This window comes from Cryptotermes secundus, unplaced genomic scaffold (assembly GCF_002891405.2).
Source record: "Cryptotermes secundus unplaced genomic scaffold, Csec_1.0 scaffold559, whole genome shotgun sequence".
Taxonomy (NCBI): domain Eukaryota; kingdom Metazoa; phylum Arthropoda; class Insecta; order Blattodea; family Kalotermitidae; genus Cryptotermes; species Cryptotermes secundus.
The window spans coordinates 652861-673714 of NW_019718620.1; the positions used below are offsets into that span (position 1 = coordinate 652861).

At 41.5% G+C, this 20854-nt stretch overlaps 1 protein-coding gene across 3 annotated transcripts in view; it reads right to left on the reverse strand.

Annotated features, from left to right (window-relative positions):
* Positions 1 to 20647, reverse strand: part of LOC111862137 (TGF-beta-activated kinase 1 and MAP3K7-binding protein 2) — a 35215-nt gene extending 14568 nt beyond the window's left edge. For 2 of the 3 annotated variants that reach the window (XM_023847320.2, XM_023847311.2), the window contains exons 1-3: positions 20297 to 20647; positions 12276 to 12427; positions 6067 to 6715 (exon numbers count right to left, since the gene is read on the reverse strand). In XM_023847320.2, coding sequence (XP_023703088.1) covers positions 6067 to 6715; positions 12276 to 12401 — 775 coding nt within the window. In that variant the 5' untranslated portion in view covers positions 12402 to 12427; positions 20297 to 20647. Of the gene's footprint in view, positions 1 to 6066; positions 6716 to 12275; positions 12428 to 20296 lie in introns of those variants that run through there. The other variant, XM_023847328.2, reaches the window with a different exon arrangement.
* Positions 20648 to 20854: the final 207 nt, after the last annotated feature.

The following is a 20854-nucleotide window of genomic DNA, read 5'->3' on the forward strand; positions in this document are numbered from 1 at the left end:
CACGAACAATGTTGCAAAGGATAAGGAAATACATTATTAACTTGTGTTTTTCTAAACATGAATGTAAAGTTATGGCGGTGTTTTGAACTACTGAAGAGTAACACGTATGAGCGGAACTGCAATCGAAGTAGAACACTTAGTAGACTTTACACATTACCAGTTACTGTTATTGCAACCGCTGACAACAGAAGACCATCGAAAGAGTTAAGCAGCATTATCTGCAAGAGGGACAACGATGAACGATTCTTACAGGTACACTTTTCAGCGAGGTGAGGTTGCATGTCTTCGGTCTCGTATGCAGACATACGTATGGTGTGTATGTTGTACACAGTGAGAAACACTGCGCTGCCCCAAACTGAGGGCAACAATCCCACCTTTCAGCAGGACAGCACCTCGCACCACTACAAAACCACTGTCCTTGATTGCCCTAACCATTTAAATCACAATGGTAGCTATATGCACAACGTTCATTAACGTTTAAGAAAGGCCGCGCCACAGCTAAAGCGGTTAGTCGCTGGCTTCCCACCGCGGCGGCCCGGGTTCGATCCCGGGTCTGGTCAAGTGGGATTTGTGGTGGACAAAGTGGCGCTGGGGCAGGTTTTCTCCGAGTACTTCGGTTTCCCTTGCCAATCTTCATTCCACCAAGTGCTCCACAATCACCCTCACCTATCATCTTGGGCTGGTACAATAGGGCAGAAGTGGCCGCAGTACAAAGGACTTAGTCCCACCCCACTAGCAATAAAAAAAATAAATGTTTAAGAACTCGGCAGTCTATGTCGGAATACAACTGTCATCGCCTCGAACAGATATTTGCTTCGGAGACACTGAACTTGGCAAAGGTAACACACTCTTGACGTGAGGCAAGACTTGGAGTATTGGTTACATGTGCGACCATCAGCAACAACGCCGACACTAAACTTCACCGACTGCTTAGGTCAAACTGAGGCCGCTGTTTCATTCATGTTCCTACACTAAATACATGGAAATTATTTTCTTAAATGTTGGGGATGCCGGTGCTCAAGGCTTCGCCTTTTCTGGGTACTGCCATATTACCCTCTACCCCTCTCTTTCCTATGTCAACCAGGCCAAAGAGATGGTCGCTGTAAAGGTTTTCACATGGTTATCACCATAATCACTCATGTCAGCAGAAATCCTGGGCAACTGGACAGAGAAACAACATATAAAACGCGATGTGGCAGGAGTCGATCCATGGGACTTCTTTCCATAGCCTCAGTACAGCATGGCCAACTATATCAGCGCTGTATAAAACACTTCACATAATTTCTAAGATTTTAAATTGGACAGTACTTCTCTGGCGCCTGGTAACGCTTGAAGAAGAAAAAAATAATAATAAAGGGCATAAGTTAACTACAGCCCCTTACACCAAAACACTGTTGTTATTTCCGACTTAAGGCTGTGCATGTAACTTTCGCTGTATATGGGCTAGCCGTCTTCAAGACCGCACCAACGCATGCGGGGGGGGGGGAACTTGGGAAATAAACCAGTTCTGGCGAGTTCGTGCTGTTGCTGCTTTCAGCTTTTCAATTCGTGAATGCGAACTTCTGATGATATTATAAACAGAGCAAAACGGATGATTAAAAAATATAAAGCCGGGTATCATAAGTGCGCCTTTCCGGGTTTTACGAGATATTTGTTTTCATGTATAATTACCCCTTTCTTGATCGAGAGTAAGAGACAGGTTGCATGACCATTATACATATTTCAACCGATCTATATTCTTATATTTTTCAGACCTATAAATGCACGTAGAAGGTAGCTTCGTTTAATTATTACCGAGAGTGAAAGACTTCAATACTTCCCCGCGTATTTGGAAACCCACTGTTAACTGTTCGGCAATATTCGCGTCTGTGCGAAAAACCACAGCAATGCTGAACGTATGTATGCAGGGCCTGACAATTCCTTTTTAACTGTCTCGAAAACGGTATGAGTTAGCTGACAACTTTGCCGCCATCTGTGGGCCGATTGTCTAGATGTGGGAGCCTCGGCCTCTTAACACCCTTATGCGCCTTCACGGCCTCTTACAGGGGCATCTTTAACTTTAACGTTACTTTTAATATTTTGTGACTTACGTTGGGCACAGGGGTAGAAATGAAAGCAGGACTTCACGCACAAAGTGTCCGTCATTTTTTGTCTTATTGTAAACAAAAACTGGTATAACTGACTCCATGGAGCTGAGTCCTTCTTGAGAAGCCGTCAGTCTTAGCCCTCCATTGGTACCTATCTTCAGCCAGATCAATCCAGCCCATACCACCCCATCCTAGCTCTCTCAGATCCGTTTTAATATTATTCTCCTACCTACGTCGAGCGAGGTCGTCCTGGTGGTCTTCTGGCTTTCCCATCAAAATCCTACATGCATTACTCTTCTTCCCCATGCACGTTACATGCCCTGTCCATCTAATCTACCTTGTCTTCATCATTATAATTAATTAACATGGGGATTCATCATTATAATTAACTACACTTGGCGAATGAGAGTCATGAAGCTTCTCATTATGCATAAGCGAATTTCATTAAATTCTTACTACCAAATTTCGTGAAAATTCGTTCAGTGCAACCCTGGTTGTTCACTGAGCAGGGAATTTCTCAAGTATCCGAATGACTTATCAGCTTATTAAGGTGAACTCTGCTCCATGGAATGTGTGAGTTCGAGGCTCTTTCATAAGAAACTGACGGGTGCTCATCCGACAGCCCGATCCTGGCCGGTGAACACGTGAATAACCATTTGAAAGGAACAAACACAACGGATGTTCATATTTCAGTTCATTACAACATGGAGGCCCACTAAGCCTCATATGCAATGGGTACAGGCTGTCCTGTACGACAACCACTCACATCGATTTATAACCACGGCATGCGTTCTGTAGACCGTTACGGCATGACGTGAAGTCAAACGTTGAACTGACACAAAACACTGTCCCAGAATTGACAGGCCATTTTCGCGGGGTCGCATGGCATGTTAAATAATTTTGGGGCAAAAAGATTTAAAATTCGGCTCCTCAGAGCGCTGAAGCACTTGGCTCGCCAGAAATAGCGGCCACATTTGGTGTTGGGGGGGTGCCAGCTGGCGGGCCAGACCATATCATATCACAAACTGTGGAACTGTTTGGTCAAGGTGAAGGCGATGTATGCAAATCCGCAGTCATATGACCAAATGTGTCAGGCGACTGGCTACGGGCTTCGACTCTACGGCTATAAGACATCAGAACCCACCCCGATATTACGACATTATCCGTTAAGCACTGCTTTCAAAACGGTGGTTCACGAACCCACTGGGAGTATGCTAGTACTTCAGGAGAATGCATTGTGTGCGAATACTAGTTCTACGAAAATAATAGCCGCAACATTAGTCAAGCATTTTGTCACTGACTTCCCACCGCGGAGGAACGGGTTGGAGCCCGGGTCTGGTCACGTGGGATTTGTGGTGGACAAAGTGGCGCTGGGGCAGGTTTTGTACGAGTACTTCGGTTTCCCCTGTCAATCTTCATTCCACCAGTTGCTCCACAATCACCATCATATATCATCTGGGGCTGCTAAATTAGGCCAGTAGTGGCCGCAGTACCAAGCGGACTGAAGTCTCACCCCACTAATAATAATAATAATATGAAATACACAATAAATTGGTAAATGTATACCTAGTGTGACAATTACAGGGTGTTTTCTTTCTTTCGTTTAATTATCTCAAATCCTAAGGCTTGCGGAAAAGTGTACTGGATATAAAACGTAAGATTAATTTTCTCTTCAACTACTGTTCGAAGAATTTTTTGCAAATTATACAGGGAAACGTGTACAGGTCTTCGTGTCCGATATTGTATCCAGTCTTAAGCACAAATGGAAAGTGACAGTAAATTTTTTGTAAACCTCCATCAATATTAGAATTCATGAAACGCCGTTTAGCAGTTCTTGCGATGTCACATGTACACGGATAGCAAGACAGACATGGCGAAGGTACGTATAGGTGCATTTTCATTCCTGACACATCAAGAAACAATGAGAGGGGGCGCAACTGTTCCAACTGCATACTTCCCTTCAGTATGGAAACGGTCTGTGGGGTTCAGCTGTGTAACACAGGCCAACGGAACTGGAAGTGAAGAGAGACATGCCAGTGATACAACCTAAGCGGTCTGGAACCACAGCCACTAAGTGGATCACTGTAGCAGTCAGATTACAGTCACTTATACTTACGGTCATATTGCCATTTTGATTACTGAAACCTGTCTATGAATATGCGCATGCCCGCCTGTTACCTAGACCTTTTTTCATTTTGAAAAATAAATGTATATACAAAAAAAGGCCTAAGCAATGCCCATCCAGCCCTCTATAGTAAACTTACAAACATCTTATTTTATCATAGTGATTATCTAATGATTTGAGTATATCTCTTAACTTAACTCTATTAATATTTTGTACATTTATTTCTTTTTCTCCTTTTTTAAATTAATGTAGGAATTTTATGAAGTAAAACAAGTCCTGCACAAATCTTTTGTCCTCTAGGCTTAAGAGCTCTGTATCCTACTTAGGGTATTCTTCTTTTTTGCTATTCTCAGATAAAATCCCTATCACTGTTGCCCTTTGGTTCTCATAAGGTTTACAATCCCAGAAGAAATTCCTCCTTTTGCAGTCCGTCATCACATTTGCATTCAGTTGTGGGTACAATCATAATTTACTTAAGCTTGCTCTCATATGGTTTATTGACACGAAGGCATGATGGTTCATTTTTATCTCGCAGAACCACGGAGATGAGCCATTCCTGTAGTACCTTTCAAAGCAGCTTTCTCCTCTGTCCGTTTTGGTGTTTTGACAGAAACTGTGAAGGACCTCTTTGCCTTTCTTTTCCCTTGGGCTTCAAGATCTGATACTGATAATAGCAGCTGACTATCTCTGCTGTCTTTGATTGATTGCCTCTGAGTCAGATCTCTCAATAACTTCGACTCCACAGTGCCCCAGGATCCAGTAAAACTGGATTCTTTCCCCTCACGATTCCAGTCTTTCTGTTTTGTCTTTAAGCATTTGAGTAATGTGCGATGTGTTGTTCACTGTACATGTGTTACTAATTCCTCTTCGTATGCTTTCCACATCTGAGAAACTCGTAAAATTTTTCTCTGAGGCTACCCTGACTGTCATTAAGCTGGACTGTGATGCTACCTAGTGATACACATAGAAAACCTATTACATCCATCAGAGCTGTTCCACTTCCATTTGTGACCTATTTCCTGACTCTCCCTCGTACTTTTCAATGAAAATTAAAGGCAATGAAACCAAAGAGGACAGGAAAACTAGAGTTACACAGCCCCTATTACTGCAGCTATTGCAGAGGCCGGAGGACACCCATATGGTATATGAAATGGGCTTATTGATACAAAGTCCAGTGGTAGACTTCTGTGAAGACTGTCATACTTTCTCATATGGCTTACAAAAAAGAATTTCTTAAAGAGTTCAATATACTCCAGTGTGGAAAGAATTATGATACAAACATATCGTTAATGTAAGATTTGAGGCTTTCACGGCGGTGACTATGAAGAAAGCAGTCTTCTGGGATTTGGCACCGTGTATATGTGGTGTTAACCGACGTTTTGGAGGAACGTATCGCCTCCATCTTTAGGGTAGAAGAAAAAATATAAGAAATCTGCAAGCGAAGAGACCGTGAGAAACGGTAAATTTACCGTTCCTCCGAAACGTCAGTTAACACCACATATACACGGTGCCAAATCCCAGAAGACTGCTTTCTTCATATCATTGATGGCTTGTGTAACAGAAATACATGAAAGTAAACATGCTACACTAAAACGTTTTTGGCCTATTTTCCTTATTTTGAAAAAATAAAAGTAGGCTAATGAGCTCACCTTGCTGCCTGTGTCTGCATACGTATCCCCCCCCCCCAAATAATTNGGAAACAGTTCAGTAAACACATTCCCCACAGCAATGAATACACATGCAACAACAGAAGAATTGTTGGCTGCATCATTTCCTATGCTGTCCACGTCACATCATCAGAGAGTAGGTGATTAGTTCTTCCCACAACTTCTTTAATTTAATGATATTACTCACCATGTGTGAAGGACTGCAACCGCTCCTCCTGTCCCCCCTCATGTGCTGGTGTGCAGGATGTATGTATGGGTACTGCATGTGTCCGGAGAGCTGATATGCTGCCCACCCCAGCAGGACCAATACAGATCTGCAGCTGTGACTGAAAGCCTTGTCGTGGATCATATGAACATGTGGAGTATGTCAAACTGGAACCTGCGGACCGGATGTCAATGGGAGGCTGTGGCTCTGATGAAGGAGGACGCAGCGTCAAGTTGACTGAGGTGTAGGAACGTGCCTGCTGAGGCGGAGCACACAGATAATGTGGAGATGGAGAGACCTGAAGTGCAGACCTCATACGAGCACTGGGGCTCGTACTATAGTTAACATTGACTTCATAGTTGTCAGGTTGCTCCTCACCACTGTGATATGTCACCACACTAACAGTCCTGTCTCTCACATCACGATCATCAACATTAGCCAGAAACTCAAAGTTATTTGTCTGTGGACCAGGCACACTAGTTTCATTACTGAGCACAGACTGGTCACATAGCGTGGGGGAGTTGTCTGGGGGCTCTGCTGACATCTTCAGTGCAACAGGGTAGCTATGCAGGAGGTAACCCTGGTTCTCACGTCTCAGGATTGCCTCACAGGCATTCCTGTCATGGGCATTCTGCAAGTACATCAAACACTATACACAATGTCTCTCACACAACAAAATGTGCCAGACGTTATTTTGTCCAAAATTCAATTGGGTCTCACAAAATATTTCATGATGCATGACACAACACTGCCAAAGTGGAATTCATGAATAACTTCATACAGGTACTGAAGCATCAAGGTACACTGTCCTTCCTGAACCATCATAACAAAAGCTTAGTAGTTCTGACTACCTGACATCCCCACACTGAACAGGGTGGCGTACTAGTAACACTCTAGACTTGTGCTGGAGGGGGGGGACATGGTTCAAATATTGTCTGGGACATCGGCTATCCTGAGGTTTTCATGGATTTCCTCAGTTGCTCCAAGCTAATATCTGGATAGGTCATGACTGGTTTCTTTCAAATCTTTTTCCAATTCATCAGCCACCTAACACTGAGGGCTATACTGTCAAAATAATGAGAGCATCATAAAAATCACCTACAAATGCACATATCCTTATAAACATTTTTAACATTGTGTAAGATTTGAGGTTTTCGCGGTGGTGACTATGAAGGAAGCTGTCTTCTGGGATGTGGCGCCGTGTAGAAATTGTGTTAACCGACATTTCGGAGGAATGTATCACCTCCATCTTCAGGGTCTTCTACCCTGAAGATGGAGGTGATATGTTCTTCTGAAACGTCGGTATCACCTCCATCTTCAGGGTCTTCTACCCTGAAGATGGAGGCGATACGTTCTTTCGAAACGTCGGTTAACACAATTTCTACCTGGCACCACATCCCAGAAGACGGCTTTCTTCATTTTTAACATCATCCTCCACCTCTCATTTCATTTATTCCAATCTTCCTATTACAGTTTTACATGCAATGAATTTTTAATACCTTACAAAAGTGTACTGTGACTTCCATAACTAAGCTTCCACAGCAAAGCATTGCTTCACAGGAAATCTTCTTGCTGTATCCTCACAATCAGCACTTCAGCAGTCTAAACTGTACTGCACAACCACATAAGTGTTATGTGTTACACATATCCAATTCCTCCAAACATACTAAATAATTAAGATATCAGTAGCTTATTTGGTTCCAAACATTCGTAACTATGATATATTAATACAGGGAGGATTTTTACTTCGTTGGGCGGTTCCAAAGCTCTGCGCTTCTCAGATGCAGGTGCGTCACTCGCTGCAAGGCACATACAAATTTTGCTGATAAATCAGCATGCCTGACAGCAGATAATGTTTGGAATGAAGGGAAGTTCTACCTTCATTCAAAGATCAGAGGTGTTGAAAATGCTCTCCCTGTATACATTCTTCACACAGAAGTTCTGATTTACCCTCTGAAGCTGTTTGGCAGGAATATTTTCAATTTCCCTACAAATATTTTCTTTCAGTTCTTCTGTTCAGGGGTTACTGTTGTAAACTATGTCCTTCAAACAATCTCAGAAAAAAATCACAAGAATTAAGATTAGGTCCACATGATGGCCATATGCCACTGCTGATGATTCTGTCGCAGAAGACATCAAACAAAGGCTGCATAGACAAATGTGCAGCATGGGTAGTAGCTGAGTCTTGCTGAAACCGGCCTTAGAATCCGATAAGTTTGCTTATTTATGTATCCCTGCAAGCGAAACCATTCTTCATCAGAAAAGAATGTCAATTGCAGATTGATCTCACCTTCGACGACAGGTGCAAGGTGTGTGTGGATTACTGTTCTTTTATAGGACCAAAGCTTCAGCAATTTGTGTTGCCATTCTTGAACTAGACTTTGACAGTCCAGTCTCTTGAGCTAGATTTTCAGTGATTTTCTAGGTGTCTGTAGAAGTCATCTCAGTCTTCTCAGTAAGCACTCGGCCCTTATGGCTTTGTTTCTTGCCTATTAAGAGTCTGGTTATTCTAAGTTTATTCACTGAACTGTGAATATTTTGCCTGCTAGAAACTCCTTCATCACGAAATCCGCATTTCATGAGGTGTCATACAGAAATACACACTGCTCTAAAGTATACCGCACCATGACATACCGCACTACTCAGTAACTGTAACTGAAAATATATGCCTAATGGAGCCGGTAACTGCTGCGTACTGCCAAATCATAAACAAACTCCCACACATGAACCGTACTGCTCACTGTGAAACATAATGCCAGTCCATAAAATCAATAACTTCCCTTAATTCAAAATGTTATCGACAATCAGGCATGCTGATTCATCGCCAAAATGTGTATGCGTCTCACAGCCAGCAATGTACCAGTTGCCATGAAGTGCAGAGCCATTAAGAAACTCTCTGTACAACAATCAATGTTCCTGGGGGTAAAGCGGCCAGGGGCCTGAAGCTGACCACTCACCATCAACTAGTGCCGAGGTCAAGAAAATGTGGATCTATAGATCCATTTTCCCATACATCTTCATGGTGTAGTGCTTAATTAGTTAAGAATAGGGACAACTTTACATTACCTTATAACAATCAATGTTCACAGCATAATGTATTATCGTTTTATTTGAAACTACATTTCAGATATTGGACTCTTGTCTCCAAATTCAGGCAAAATATACTGCCGAGCCCAATTAACCGTTGATCCCAGTCTCCAGAAGACAGGGACTACATCTATCAGTTGAGCCCTATAGAGTACAGGTTTCTTACCTAAGAATGAAGACAGAGTTTAATCTCCAAAATGTCATTTCTAATAAAAAACTGAGTGATGGATAATGTCCACAAAATTGATCACAGTATTGGCTGATTCGTTACACATAATTTACACCAATTTACTTACCTCAAAGTCAACATTACCAAAGTACGATGACAAAATACTGATAAAAGTGAGATTCCTTAAAGAAAATGTGGGCTATGGGACACTGTAATTGACTTCTTGCAGCTGAGCTTTTCTTGAGAAGCTGCCAGTTGTGCAGCTACCCAAGAACTTCCAGGGATTTTATGGAACCTGAAGGTTCAATACCGTTTTCCCGCCACTGGTCCATACCCTGAGCCACATCAATCCAGTCCATACCACCCTCATCCTATCTAAGATCCATTTTAATATTGTCCACTCACCTAAGCCTTGGTCTTCCCAGTGGTCTCGCTCCTTCTGGCTCTCCCACCAATGTCCTACATGCGTTTCGCTTCTCCCCGTTCGTGCTACATGCCCTGCCCATCTCATCCTCCTTTACTTCATCGTTATTATTATACTTGGAGAAGGGTACAAATTATGAAGCTCCTCATTATGCAATCTACCGTCACTTCATCTCTCTTTGATCCAAATGTTCTCCTCAGCACCCTGTTCTAAAACACCCTCAGTCTATCTATGTTCTATGTCAGAAACATGTTTCATGCCTATATAGAACCACAGGAAATAATACAGTTTTCTATACTTTACTTTTTATATTTTTAGACAGCATACAAGACGACAAACGTTCTGCACTGAATATTAGCAAGCATTACCTGAATTCAATCTCCTCTTAATTTCCTCCTCAATCAAGTTTTCATTTGTTACTATCATTCACAAATATTTGAACTGTACCACATTTTCAAAACATCTGTTTCCTATCTTTGTGTCATGATTTTGCCCTGCATTTCTGTGATGAGACAGCAACATATACTTAGTTTTCTCTTTGTTTACTTCTAGACCAACTTCCTTATTTGCGTCAGTTAAAGTTTGTTTTTTTCTTTATGGTATCCATATTATCAGCCAGTAGATTCACATCAGCAGCATAGACCAACAGCTGATGTGTCCCATTTAATTTCAGTCCCACCTGGTTTTCCTGCACCTTCCTAATGGCATATTCTGAAGCAAAGTTGAAAAGGAGTGGCAATAAAGCATCTCCTTGTTTTAGACCATTCTGAATAGAAAAATTATAGACAAATGTTTATGTAGGGCAAAGTCATGATATAAAGATGGGTAACAAATGTTTTGAAAATGTGGCACAAGTCAGATATTGGGAATGACTATAATGAATCAAAACCTGATCACTCACTCATGGAGCTGAGCCTCTCATCAGAAGCCGCCAATTGTGCAGCTATTCAAGAATTTCCCAGAATTTTATGGAACCCAAAGGTTCATTACTGTGTTCACAAGAGCCTTCCACTGGTCCCTATCCTGAGCCAGATCAATCCAATTCATACCATCTCATCCTACCTAAGATCTATTTTAATACTGTCCACCCACCTATGCCATGGTCTCCTCAGTGGTCTCTTTCCTTCTGACTTTCTCACCAATATCCTACATGCATTCTTCTTCTCCCCCATTCATGCCGCATGCCCTGCCCATCTCATCCTCCTTGATTTGATTATTCTTAATATACTTCGAGAAGAGCACAAGTTATGAAGCTCCTCATTATGCAGTTTTCTCCAACCTCCTGTCACTTTATCTCTCTTCGGTCCAAATATTCTCCTCAGCATCAGCATCCTGTTCTCAAACGTCCTCAGTCCATGCTCCTCCCTTAATGTCAGAAACCAAGTTTCACATCCATACAGCACCACAGGCAAAATTATAGTTCTTTATAGTCTAATATTCCCATTTTTAAACAGTAGACAGGAAGACAAAAGGTTTTCGACTGAATGGTAGCAAGCATTACCCAAATTCAGTCTCCTCTTAATTTCCTCCTGATCACGTTTTGATTTGTTATTGTCGTTCCCAAATATCTGAACTGTGCCACATTTCCAAAACATCTGTTACCTATCTTTATGTCATGATATTACCCTGCAAAGTACGATGAGATGGGAAAGGAATGTAGCACGAATGGGGGAGAAGAGGGATGCATATAGGATATTTGTGGGAAAGCCAGAAGGAAAGAGACCACTAAAAGGACCAAGACACATGTGGGTGGACAATATTAAAATGTTCCTTAGAGAAATAAGATGGGATGGTATGGATTAGATTGATCTGACTCAGGATAGGGACCAGTGGAGGGCTCTTGTGAACATCGTAATGAACCTTCTGGTTCCATAAAATGCTGGGAAGTTCTTGATGGCACAATTGATGGCTTCTCAAGAAGGGGTCAGCCCCATGAGTGAGTGAACACCATTACCACTATTAATTTCATAAAAATTCTTTCTCCCAGGTTTGAAAATATCTTCCCTGCTACTCCTATATTGAAATCTAACAAAAATGTCATGTGGTACACAGATAGTTCATCAAATACATACTCTAGTTTCTCATATAAGACCTCTTTGTTATTATCATATTCATCCTCAATATGGACATGTGCACTGACAACAATATCATACCTGTGACCTACAACATCCCATTATGAACAAACTCTATCCTCTTAACCCTCTTAAACTACTTATATGATTCCCTTATGCACAAAAAAAAATGTTCCTCTGTGGCAATTCAAAGAGTACACAAATACCCTGCCATATAATTGTTCTCATGGTCTCAGAGTGGAGGAGACAATGTTTGTTGCTCTATAACCAAGTTCTGAAATATAGGCAGCCTTCTCGTCTCCATATACCGTTTCACATTTAATACATAGCATTAAGAACTTAAGTGAGAAGTTCCTTTCCCTTTCTTACCAACATAAAGGGTCTCTGGATTACATACAAATAAAATGCATCCACAATGTTAGCAGTGGGTGGTCACTACCTGTCTAATACACTCACTGACGACTCTGTCGGGCACAGCGGGGAATTTCTGCTTCAACTCGTGGAACAACTGCATGATGGAAATGTTGCTGCAGCCCGAGTCACAGCCTGCCATCTTCTCTGTCATGCATGGTCGTCAGCACCTTCATCCTCCTGGGGGCAGGAATTCACACACTTTAGCAACATCAAACTGGTGTTTTTTAACCTGCACTCATAATAAGTAAGATGAACCCAAATACTCGCATGCATGATGCTCCATGCACTGAACTGAATACCTGAGGATTGGCTTCCCAGTCCATCATGGGGAAAGAGGTGCAAACTGGATATGAGAATCTTCCAGGGAGGGGGGGGGAAGCAATATGGTCAGGGAAGGTAACAAATGCCTGAATTTCAAAATAAAACTGAAGCCCTTCTTGTAGTATAAACACCAAAATACCAGTCTGGCAGATCTGGCCTCTCACTTGAAGCTCACAGCCATCAACATGCATATATATTTCCTTGACGCTACTCCAGTTCTTAAATTTTACTTAATTTAATTCTTAACAAATTGTATGGGCTGCTAAGGGTATTCTGATACCAGAACAAACCATTTCATTGCACTCCACATTGTCTGTGAGCACTTCACTTTTGCACATAATTTTTTAAGTTTCTAAAGGGGCAAGTCCGTTCTAATATTTTGAGTGCGCAACCCTCCCCCCCCCAAACGCGCTCTTACGATTCGCCGCCAATAACGGCAGTGGGCCCTTACGAGCCTTGAACTGCGGCCCTCCATCAATTCTGCTGGGGATATTCGTGACGAACAGCAGTGTCATTTTGTTTCTCAATGCAATTGTGACGCGAGCAAATTCATTGCCAAACTGGAAGGAAGGGCGGCCAAGGTATAATGTAACAAGGGCGGATTAACTAAAAACGCTATTAGCGAAAACACACCCTCGCGTGACCAAACACCCTCGGGTCCTCGCCACAATCCCATCAATGCTCACTTCTAATTATATCCCGGCACGCTTCGCGGAAAGTTAATTCGACAGATAAAAATAACGGATTATTTCGGGGCTGTGACGTGTGGGCAAATAAATTTAATCGCCACTATCAGATTTACTCGTAGGTTGTTTAATGATGCTGGACAGGTTATTAAGAAATGCGACTTGAGAATTATCAGGAATTTGTATTTATTTCTGGTTTACTACATGAAGCTGTCAGTAGCCCGGTCGGGTTGGTAAGATTAGCGAACAATGAATTGAAACGAATGTGGAAGGACGCGGTAATGGCATGATTCGACGATCCATCCCGAGAATTTTCGTAGACCTGAGAAAACGCACGTAAAACTTCAGTCAAGCTAACAGGCGTCCCGCCGAGAGCTTAATTTGGTACCTCTCTGAAAAGGAGTGGGAAGCGTTACCGCTTGAGACAACTTCCGAGCGATGAAACGGAGATACAAACTGTCCATGGGACGACTGAAGAAAACTGAGAAAAAATCTCAATCAGTGAAGCCGCTGGAAGGGCCCCACAACGCCACTACATTCCTGGCAGATTTACAACAGGTTCGAGACTCACAGTTCGGGAACTCGTGGCACAGTGGCCCAGATGTATCATGAATCCAGCAAAACTGGATGCTAACAGTATATGCAAAATTCTGGGGCTGGGAAATACAAACACTATTTCAGTCTTCACGCCTCTATTAACCATATAAAATTACCGATATACTACCCAAATGTGTATACAGCCATTGCAAATAACATCCATGACTTCGTTATTGTTTACCATCTCAACACAACTACTATCAAAATCTCATTCCTATTTACTGTGTATATGAGTGTAATGTGTAATGAGTTTATTGGGGCACTATGTTACAAGCCGGAAGGTCGCAGGTTCAAGTCCCGATGAGGTCACTGGATTTTTTTTTTCAATTGACCTAATCCTTCCGGCCGCACTATGGCCCTGGGGTCCATTCAGCCTTTAACAGTAATGAGTACCAGGAATTAATTAAATAAATTTCCTGGGGAGTAAAGCGCGGCCGGCGCGTAAGGCTGACAACCTTACCGCCATCTTTGAGCCGACTGTCTAGATAATGTGGGACCCTACACGTCTCACAACCCTCTTGTGCCTCCATGGCCTGTTACAGTGATAGCTTTACTTTGAGTTTATTAGTTTTAATAATATGACAATGTGCTACAAGTTTCGGCATATAACATCATCACCAGGTGGTATACATTAATAAACATTTTCAAACTACTGTATTGCGCTTTATATGAATTCACTGTATTAAAGTATAATAACAATTACCAATGTATCTGACTTTCCACTTAGTGTATACATTCAACATTTCGTCTGGATTAATACAAGTCTTATAAGTGTATTAAAACTGGAACAAAAGTTATAGATCCAAATGGATGCCTTGAGATGTACATAATTATACAGGGTGCGTCAGAAAGGATGGTTGGATTTCAAGCGACTGTTACGCCGCGACGGGGGGAGGCGTAGAGTGGGGGGGGCCGACCGTTGGGTCGGCGGGAGAACGCAGTTTCAGTTGGTAACATGGAGTGGTCGGGTGCACAGCGTGCGTTCGTCGTAGACATTTTTTAAAAATAGTCTGTGATCGCCACTCAACGAGCCTTCAGCACTCATTTCGGCTCGGACGTCGCGATAGGATCCCTACTCGGAACACAATTTTGTGGTGGGTGGCTTCATTTCGTGCCACAGATTCGACCTAGGTTGAACCTAAAGTCATCTCGCATCGCAGTGACATTCCTTGGCCCGCACGTTCGCCCGATCTTGAGCCCTGCGATTTCTCCCTTTGGGGTCATTTGAAGGCCTCGACGTCTGTATCAGAAGCCAAGGACGTCATATGGATGATACTGTATTCAACAAATAAACTGCATGTATTGGCGAATCTGATGGTAACAATAAAATTTGGATTTGATGAAGCCTACCAATTTTATTGTCCTGTGAAATGCATCCATTCTTTCTGACGCACCCTGTATTTATAATAAAATAAAATAAAAATTTTAATTTATAAAATATATTGTGTTATGATGTATTAAAACATTCAGGAAATGAATTAAAATTATTGTTCGTTACATTTATGGTATCTATCATGTCTCAATATCGTTATATATTAAAAAAAAACACTATTTTAGTCCGCAAGAGAACTATACCGACCGAGAGACCGCCGCTTGTTGGCGAAGTTTAGTGCCAATTTTTGCGGATAGAGGGTGTCGCGTGGTCAGCGCAACGAATCCCCACGGCCGTTAATTTCGGTTTGCTATAATGGAGCAGCTTTTTCCTTGAAATAGCTCCTCGATCATTATCACGTGGCTGAGTAGACTCCGTTCCAAACCCACTACTTCTCAGAAAAAAATNGTGTGATGGCTGCACATGACGCTTCGATGGTTTCTCGTAGCGTTCAGTGTAGCTGGTTTTCGTCGATAAACTTCATCCTTCAAGGTTCCCCATACTCGAGAGGTGTTAGGTCTGGAGACCGTGTTGGGTACTCAATAGCACCTCTCCGACCTATCATCGTCCAGGTAGAGTGTCATCCAAGTACGCCCTGACATCTTGATGCTAGTGAGGTGGAGCACCATCTTGTTGTAGGTAAAATCTCTCATCTCCAAACAGCTCTGAATGGCAGGGAAAATCGATGTCTGAAGCACATCGAGATACACCTGACCAGTGACGGTACCTTCAAAGAAGAAAGGACCAATCAAACCGCACGATGACAGAACACACCACACGTTAACAGTCAGCAGATTCACTTCCTTGCCCATGTGAACGACTTCAAATTTATCCCGAATATGGGCAATTGTTCGACGTGTTGGTGGCTGAGTTCCAAACTCATTCTACCATTGTCGTTGAACTTCTTTAATGTTTTCGTACTTCCAGTACCACTTCAATACAGCCTTGCGTTGCTCAAAGAACAACCTTTCAGCCATTGTTGCTGCCGTCTTCTGCTCGCAGCGCACACACGGCACAACACTCATGTGACTCGTACCACCTTCACCATCTGATACGAAAACATTACACTACACTACTGTGCAAGAATTTTAACTACATGCCATTTTGTTCCAAAGATATTGACTATCAAAGAGTGAGTACATTTTTTTGGAACCTCCTGTATATGTGCCATTTATGTTGGTGTCTATTAGCACAATTACAGCATTATAATATATAGTTATTTACAGATATTGTTTTCATTGTGGTAAGGCATGTTTTATTTCTACTCCTATTTGATTTCCTTATGGAGCAGCTGCACTGTTCGGAATCAGTTGTTGCGATGTTCTATTAAGTTTTATCCTATGTTTTCCACGATCTGGCTTTCTTTATTTTATGGGTTTGTCCACCTCTCATGTTTCTGAATCTGGCTTCGCTGTGTGTTAGATTTCAGCTGTCATGACTTCAAGACCATGTTATATTTTTTACAGTTAAACTCTGTATTTGACACTATAAATCATACAATTCATAAAAAATTACAGATCTTACTGGAAAACCCATGTCCTTCAATGTTCCATACAAGAACCCCATTCCATGTTATTGCCAATGAAAATGGTATGACAGAATATAAACCATGTAAGAATGAAGAGGTATAAGGGATGTGGGGATAAACCGTCCACGCATTTCCAATGTCACCTTGTGCCAGACAAATGCCAGAGATTTATTTAACTCCATTCCTGACAGAGACCAAGCGGAATGCTCTTCTGAACATAGGGTGAAGAATGGTCTAGTAGGAAATGGACCATGAGAATTCAATGCCATAGGTTGGTATTGCATCATACAGCATTTTGCTGTTGATGTTCATTTAGCAAACACAGTCATACACTGTGGGTTCAGAATTAGTGGAGTTTTAGACTTTGCCCATCACCCGGTATTACAGAGAACACTAAAAAACGCAACACTTTGGAAACTGTATCTGTTTCCATCATCAGGTGTTCTCGTTAATACCATAAATTGGACAATGAACTAAAACCCAGTAATTCCAATTGTTATATACCATCACATGAACCACTTAGAATCTACATACACTGTGGGTGTCTGGTTACAGTGTGGTGATGAAGGGAACACTTGGAACTGACAGGGATAGGAAAACATGTATAATGAGTAGGTTCATAATTGTACTTATCGCCATACAGTATTTGGACAATTTGGACATGGAGGATGAGATGAATGAAGCATTTTTTTTTTTGCCAGTGGGGTGGGAATAAGTCCCTTGTACTGCGGCCACTTCTGGCCTATTGCGCCAGCCCCAGATGACAGGTGAGGGTGATTGTAGGGCAATTGGTGGAATGAAGATTGACAGGGGAAACCGAGGTACTTGGAGAAAACTTGCCCCAGCGCCACTTTGTCCACCACAAATCCCACTTGACCAGACCTCGGGATCGAACCCGGGCCACCGCAGTGGGAAGCCAGCGACTAACCGCTTAAGCTATGGCACTGCCCTAATGAAGCATTTACCATGCCAAGAGAAAATAAATGCATACAATATTTTGATTGAAAAACCAGAAGATAAGAGACCACTAAGCAGACCTAAGTTGGAATGACAGTATAATATTAAAATACAGGGTATGAGGCTGTGGATTGGATTCATCTGGCTCAAGAGAGTGACCAGTGGTGAAATGTTGTGAAGATGGTGATGACCCTCAGGTTTCCATAAAAGGCAGAGAATTTCTTGCCTGGTTGAGTGTCAATTTGCTTCTCAAAATGGACTCTTCTATGGAGTTACTTTTCATGAACACGTATTAAGAAGTCACTATATTTGAGGTTAGTAAATCACTATCCAGGGGTGGCCAAACTTACCGACCACTGTAACTATATTTGATAGCTTTCAGAAGTGCCAGAGCAGCAAAGTGACATGGATTATTTGGCACAGGAGTTCAGGTATAGGCTTTCCATGTAGCAGACTTCTTCATATATGCCATAATATGTTAAATGTATTAAAATGTACTGTCAATGATACTGTTTCGTTATCTTATACTGGTCGGGAGAAATTAGCATTGCTGCCACCTTCTTACACTTTACACAAAATATGCTTATCACTCCAGTGACTTTCACTGAACAGTTAGTTACATGGCATGTTGCCTTCATGTTGATATTTTCACAAACAAAGAACTACTGCCAAACTACAGTAACCTATATATGGCTGCCATATCAGTATCTCTACTTCGGAGACTCTGAAGACTGGTGTACACTGTATCAACAATCAATATCACACATTGTACTACACACAGTAAAGTAAAAGTAAAGCTATCCCTATAACAGGCTGTGAAGGCCCATAGGGTTGTGAGACACTGAGGGTCTCACACTATCTAGACAATTAGCTTAAAGATAGCAGTAACATCGTCAGTCTTACGCACCCACCGCATTTTACTCCCCAAGAAAAGTATTTAATTAATTCCTGGTACTCATTTCTGTTAGAGGCTGAGTCGACCCTTGGGCCATAGTGCTTCTGGAAGGATTAGGTCAACTGAATAAACTCCAATGACCTCATCATGACTTGAACCCGCTACCTTCCGGCTTGTAGCATCACAGTACGAGAAACAATAAAACAGCACACTGTCTGTTATTGTCTGCTCCAGTTATGTAAACACATGAAATAAATTGAGCCTTTACAGACTTTGTAAGTTAAAGCAGACAAATATGTTGAGATACTACAGAAGTCAATTGCACTATATGAACTTTGATGCACTATACATTCTATGAACATAAAGACAGTTACTCTTTGTAACCCACTCAACTATAACCATCCAGGATCATAAGATTCAGCTATAACCCACTGCATTCCAGTATCCTCCTAGATGGATGGGCTGCAGAGGATTCAGACTGCTGGTGTAATTAACTGACCTATTTCAAGCAAAACCTACCCAGATTACTGACTGCTGCTGTTATGAATGCATTTCTGGCACCTCCAAAGGAAGTTCACATTTGCTGATGTGTTGGCACCATCAAAGAGAGTTCTTTTTCAGAAAGAGAATAAACTTTAAACTAACACACGCAGTCACAGGAGCGAGACGCAACATAGAGCACAATACATGATAGTGAAAGAGTGCTCCAACAGACGATGATAGACGTGACTCGCGTAATGAAACACGACGTAAGAATGAAATATGCTGTATAATTTTAATATTTCAACACTTAACATTTATCAGTATATATGATAAATATATATTTTAGTTATTTTAGTATGTATAGACAAGGCATGCAATGAACTAGTTTGTCGTGGATTGGATCAGCACCTGAAGATGGCACATTTGTGCCGAAACATGTAGTGAGAGTGAGAAGAGGGGATAGATGAATGTATGCACTAGAAGACGGATAAAATAAATCATGGACTTAAATCAGTGCAACAGGACGCTAAAATATAACATTCCAAAATCTTTATACTTTTTTGCTGCTGATATTCTCTAATTTCACACACACAATTATGTCAGTGCAACTTCTTATTGTGTTGCAATAACAATGGCTAGAATATTTATAATTACTGAAGTTCGTTACCTCTGAGCATGATATTAGTTCAGAATAAAGGAATGAACAGCATATAACACAAAACAATAGAGAAAACCCTGTTATGCCATAAAGACACAAAAACAAAAATGTCAAAACTCTTTAAGATATTAGTATACTTCCTCTTGGTTTGCAAAGAGAATATTCAATACAGTGAGATATATAACATGGTTATATGACGTTCCAAGCGGCAAGGAGCAGATCAAACACCAGTCGTCCGAGCCTGTAGCAAACAATCTACATGAGGGTTCTTATCCAAATATACTGCCCATCTAAAACATGACATAGCAATGGGACAAAATCGAGGTGTTCTGCAGTTCACAATGTTAGCACTAGATCTGTCACGTCCCTTGAAAAAGTTTTATAAATACCATTCTACATCATCAAGCCGTGTTTTATTCAATGTGGAACTGAGCTGATTTACAGATAAGATGTGCAGCCAAACACAAAATTGTTATTTACCGGAAACCCACTTAAGTTAAATTACCATTTCAAAAAACACGATGTGACAAGACGTAGGTGGCAACTTACCCATTACATCTATTGCATTTCGCCTTTCCTAGAAAAACAGTTTAAGGATTCCTGAACTGTAACTGAAACAAATTTGATGAAATCACAATTCACTTTACAAAACTTCTGCGTTTGTAAGCTACAGTCATCACCGCCATTAATTCCAGCAGATAACAGTATGTAATTACTCAACACGGTTCACGACTTTACACTCGAAGCAATACAATTACGTAACTGTGATTATTTTCGCACATTATTCAATATGATAGCACAGAGACATTTACGAAAACCGATACGTACAAACCTTGAAACAAAAATTAACGTTCACGTACGATTACGTACTACCAAAACGTGCAGTAAAATACAAACTAGTTCAAGGAACCATCAATAGGTGGCACACTAAGAAAGACAACACGTATAAGAACTGTGCGGATTGCTATCTGTTGACAAAAGATTGAAGTTCATATAATTGGTGGCAAAAATAAACCTGCGATTAAGCACATCGCTTGCAATCACAACTACAACATATAATGTGGGACTTATTAGTGGAATGGGTAACTGGCGACGGAAATTGACGTT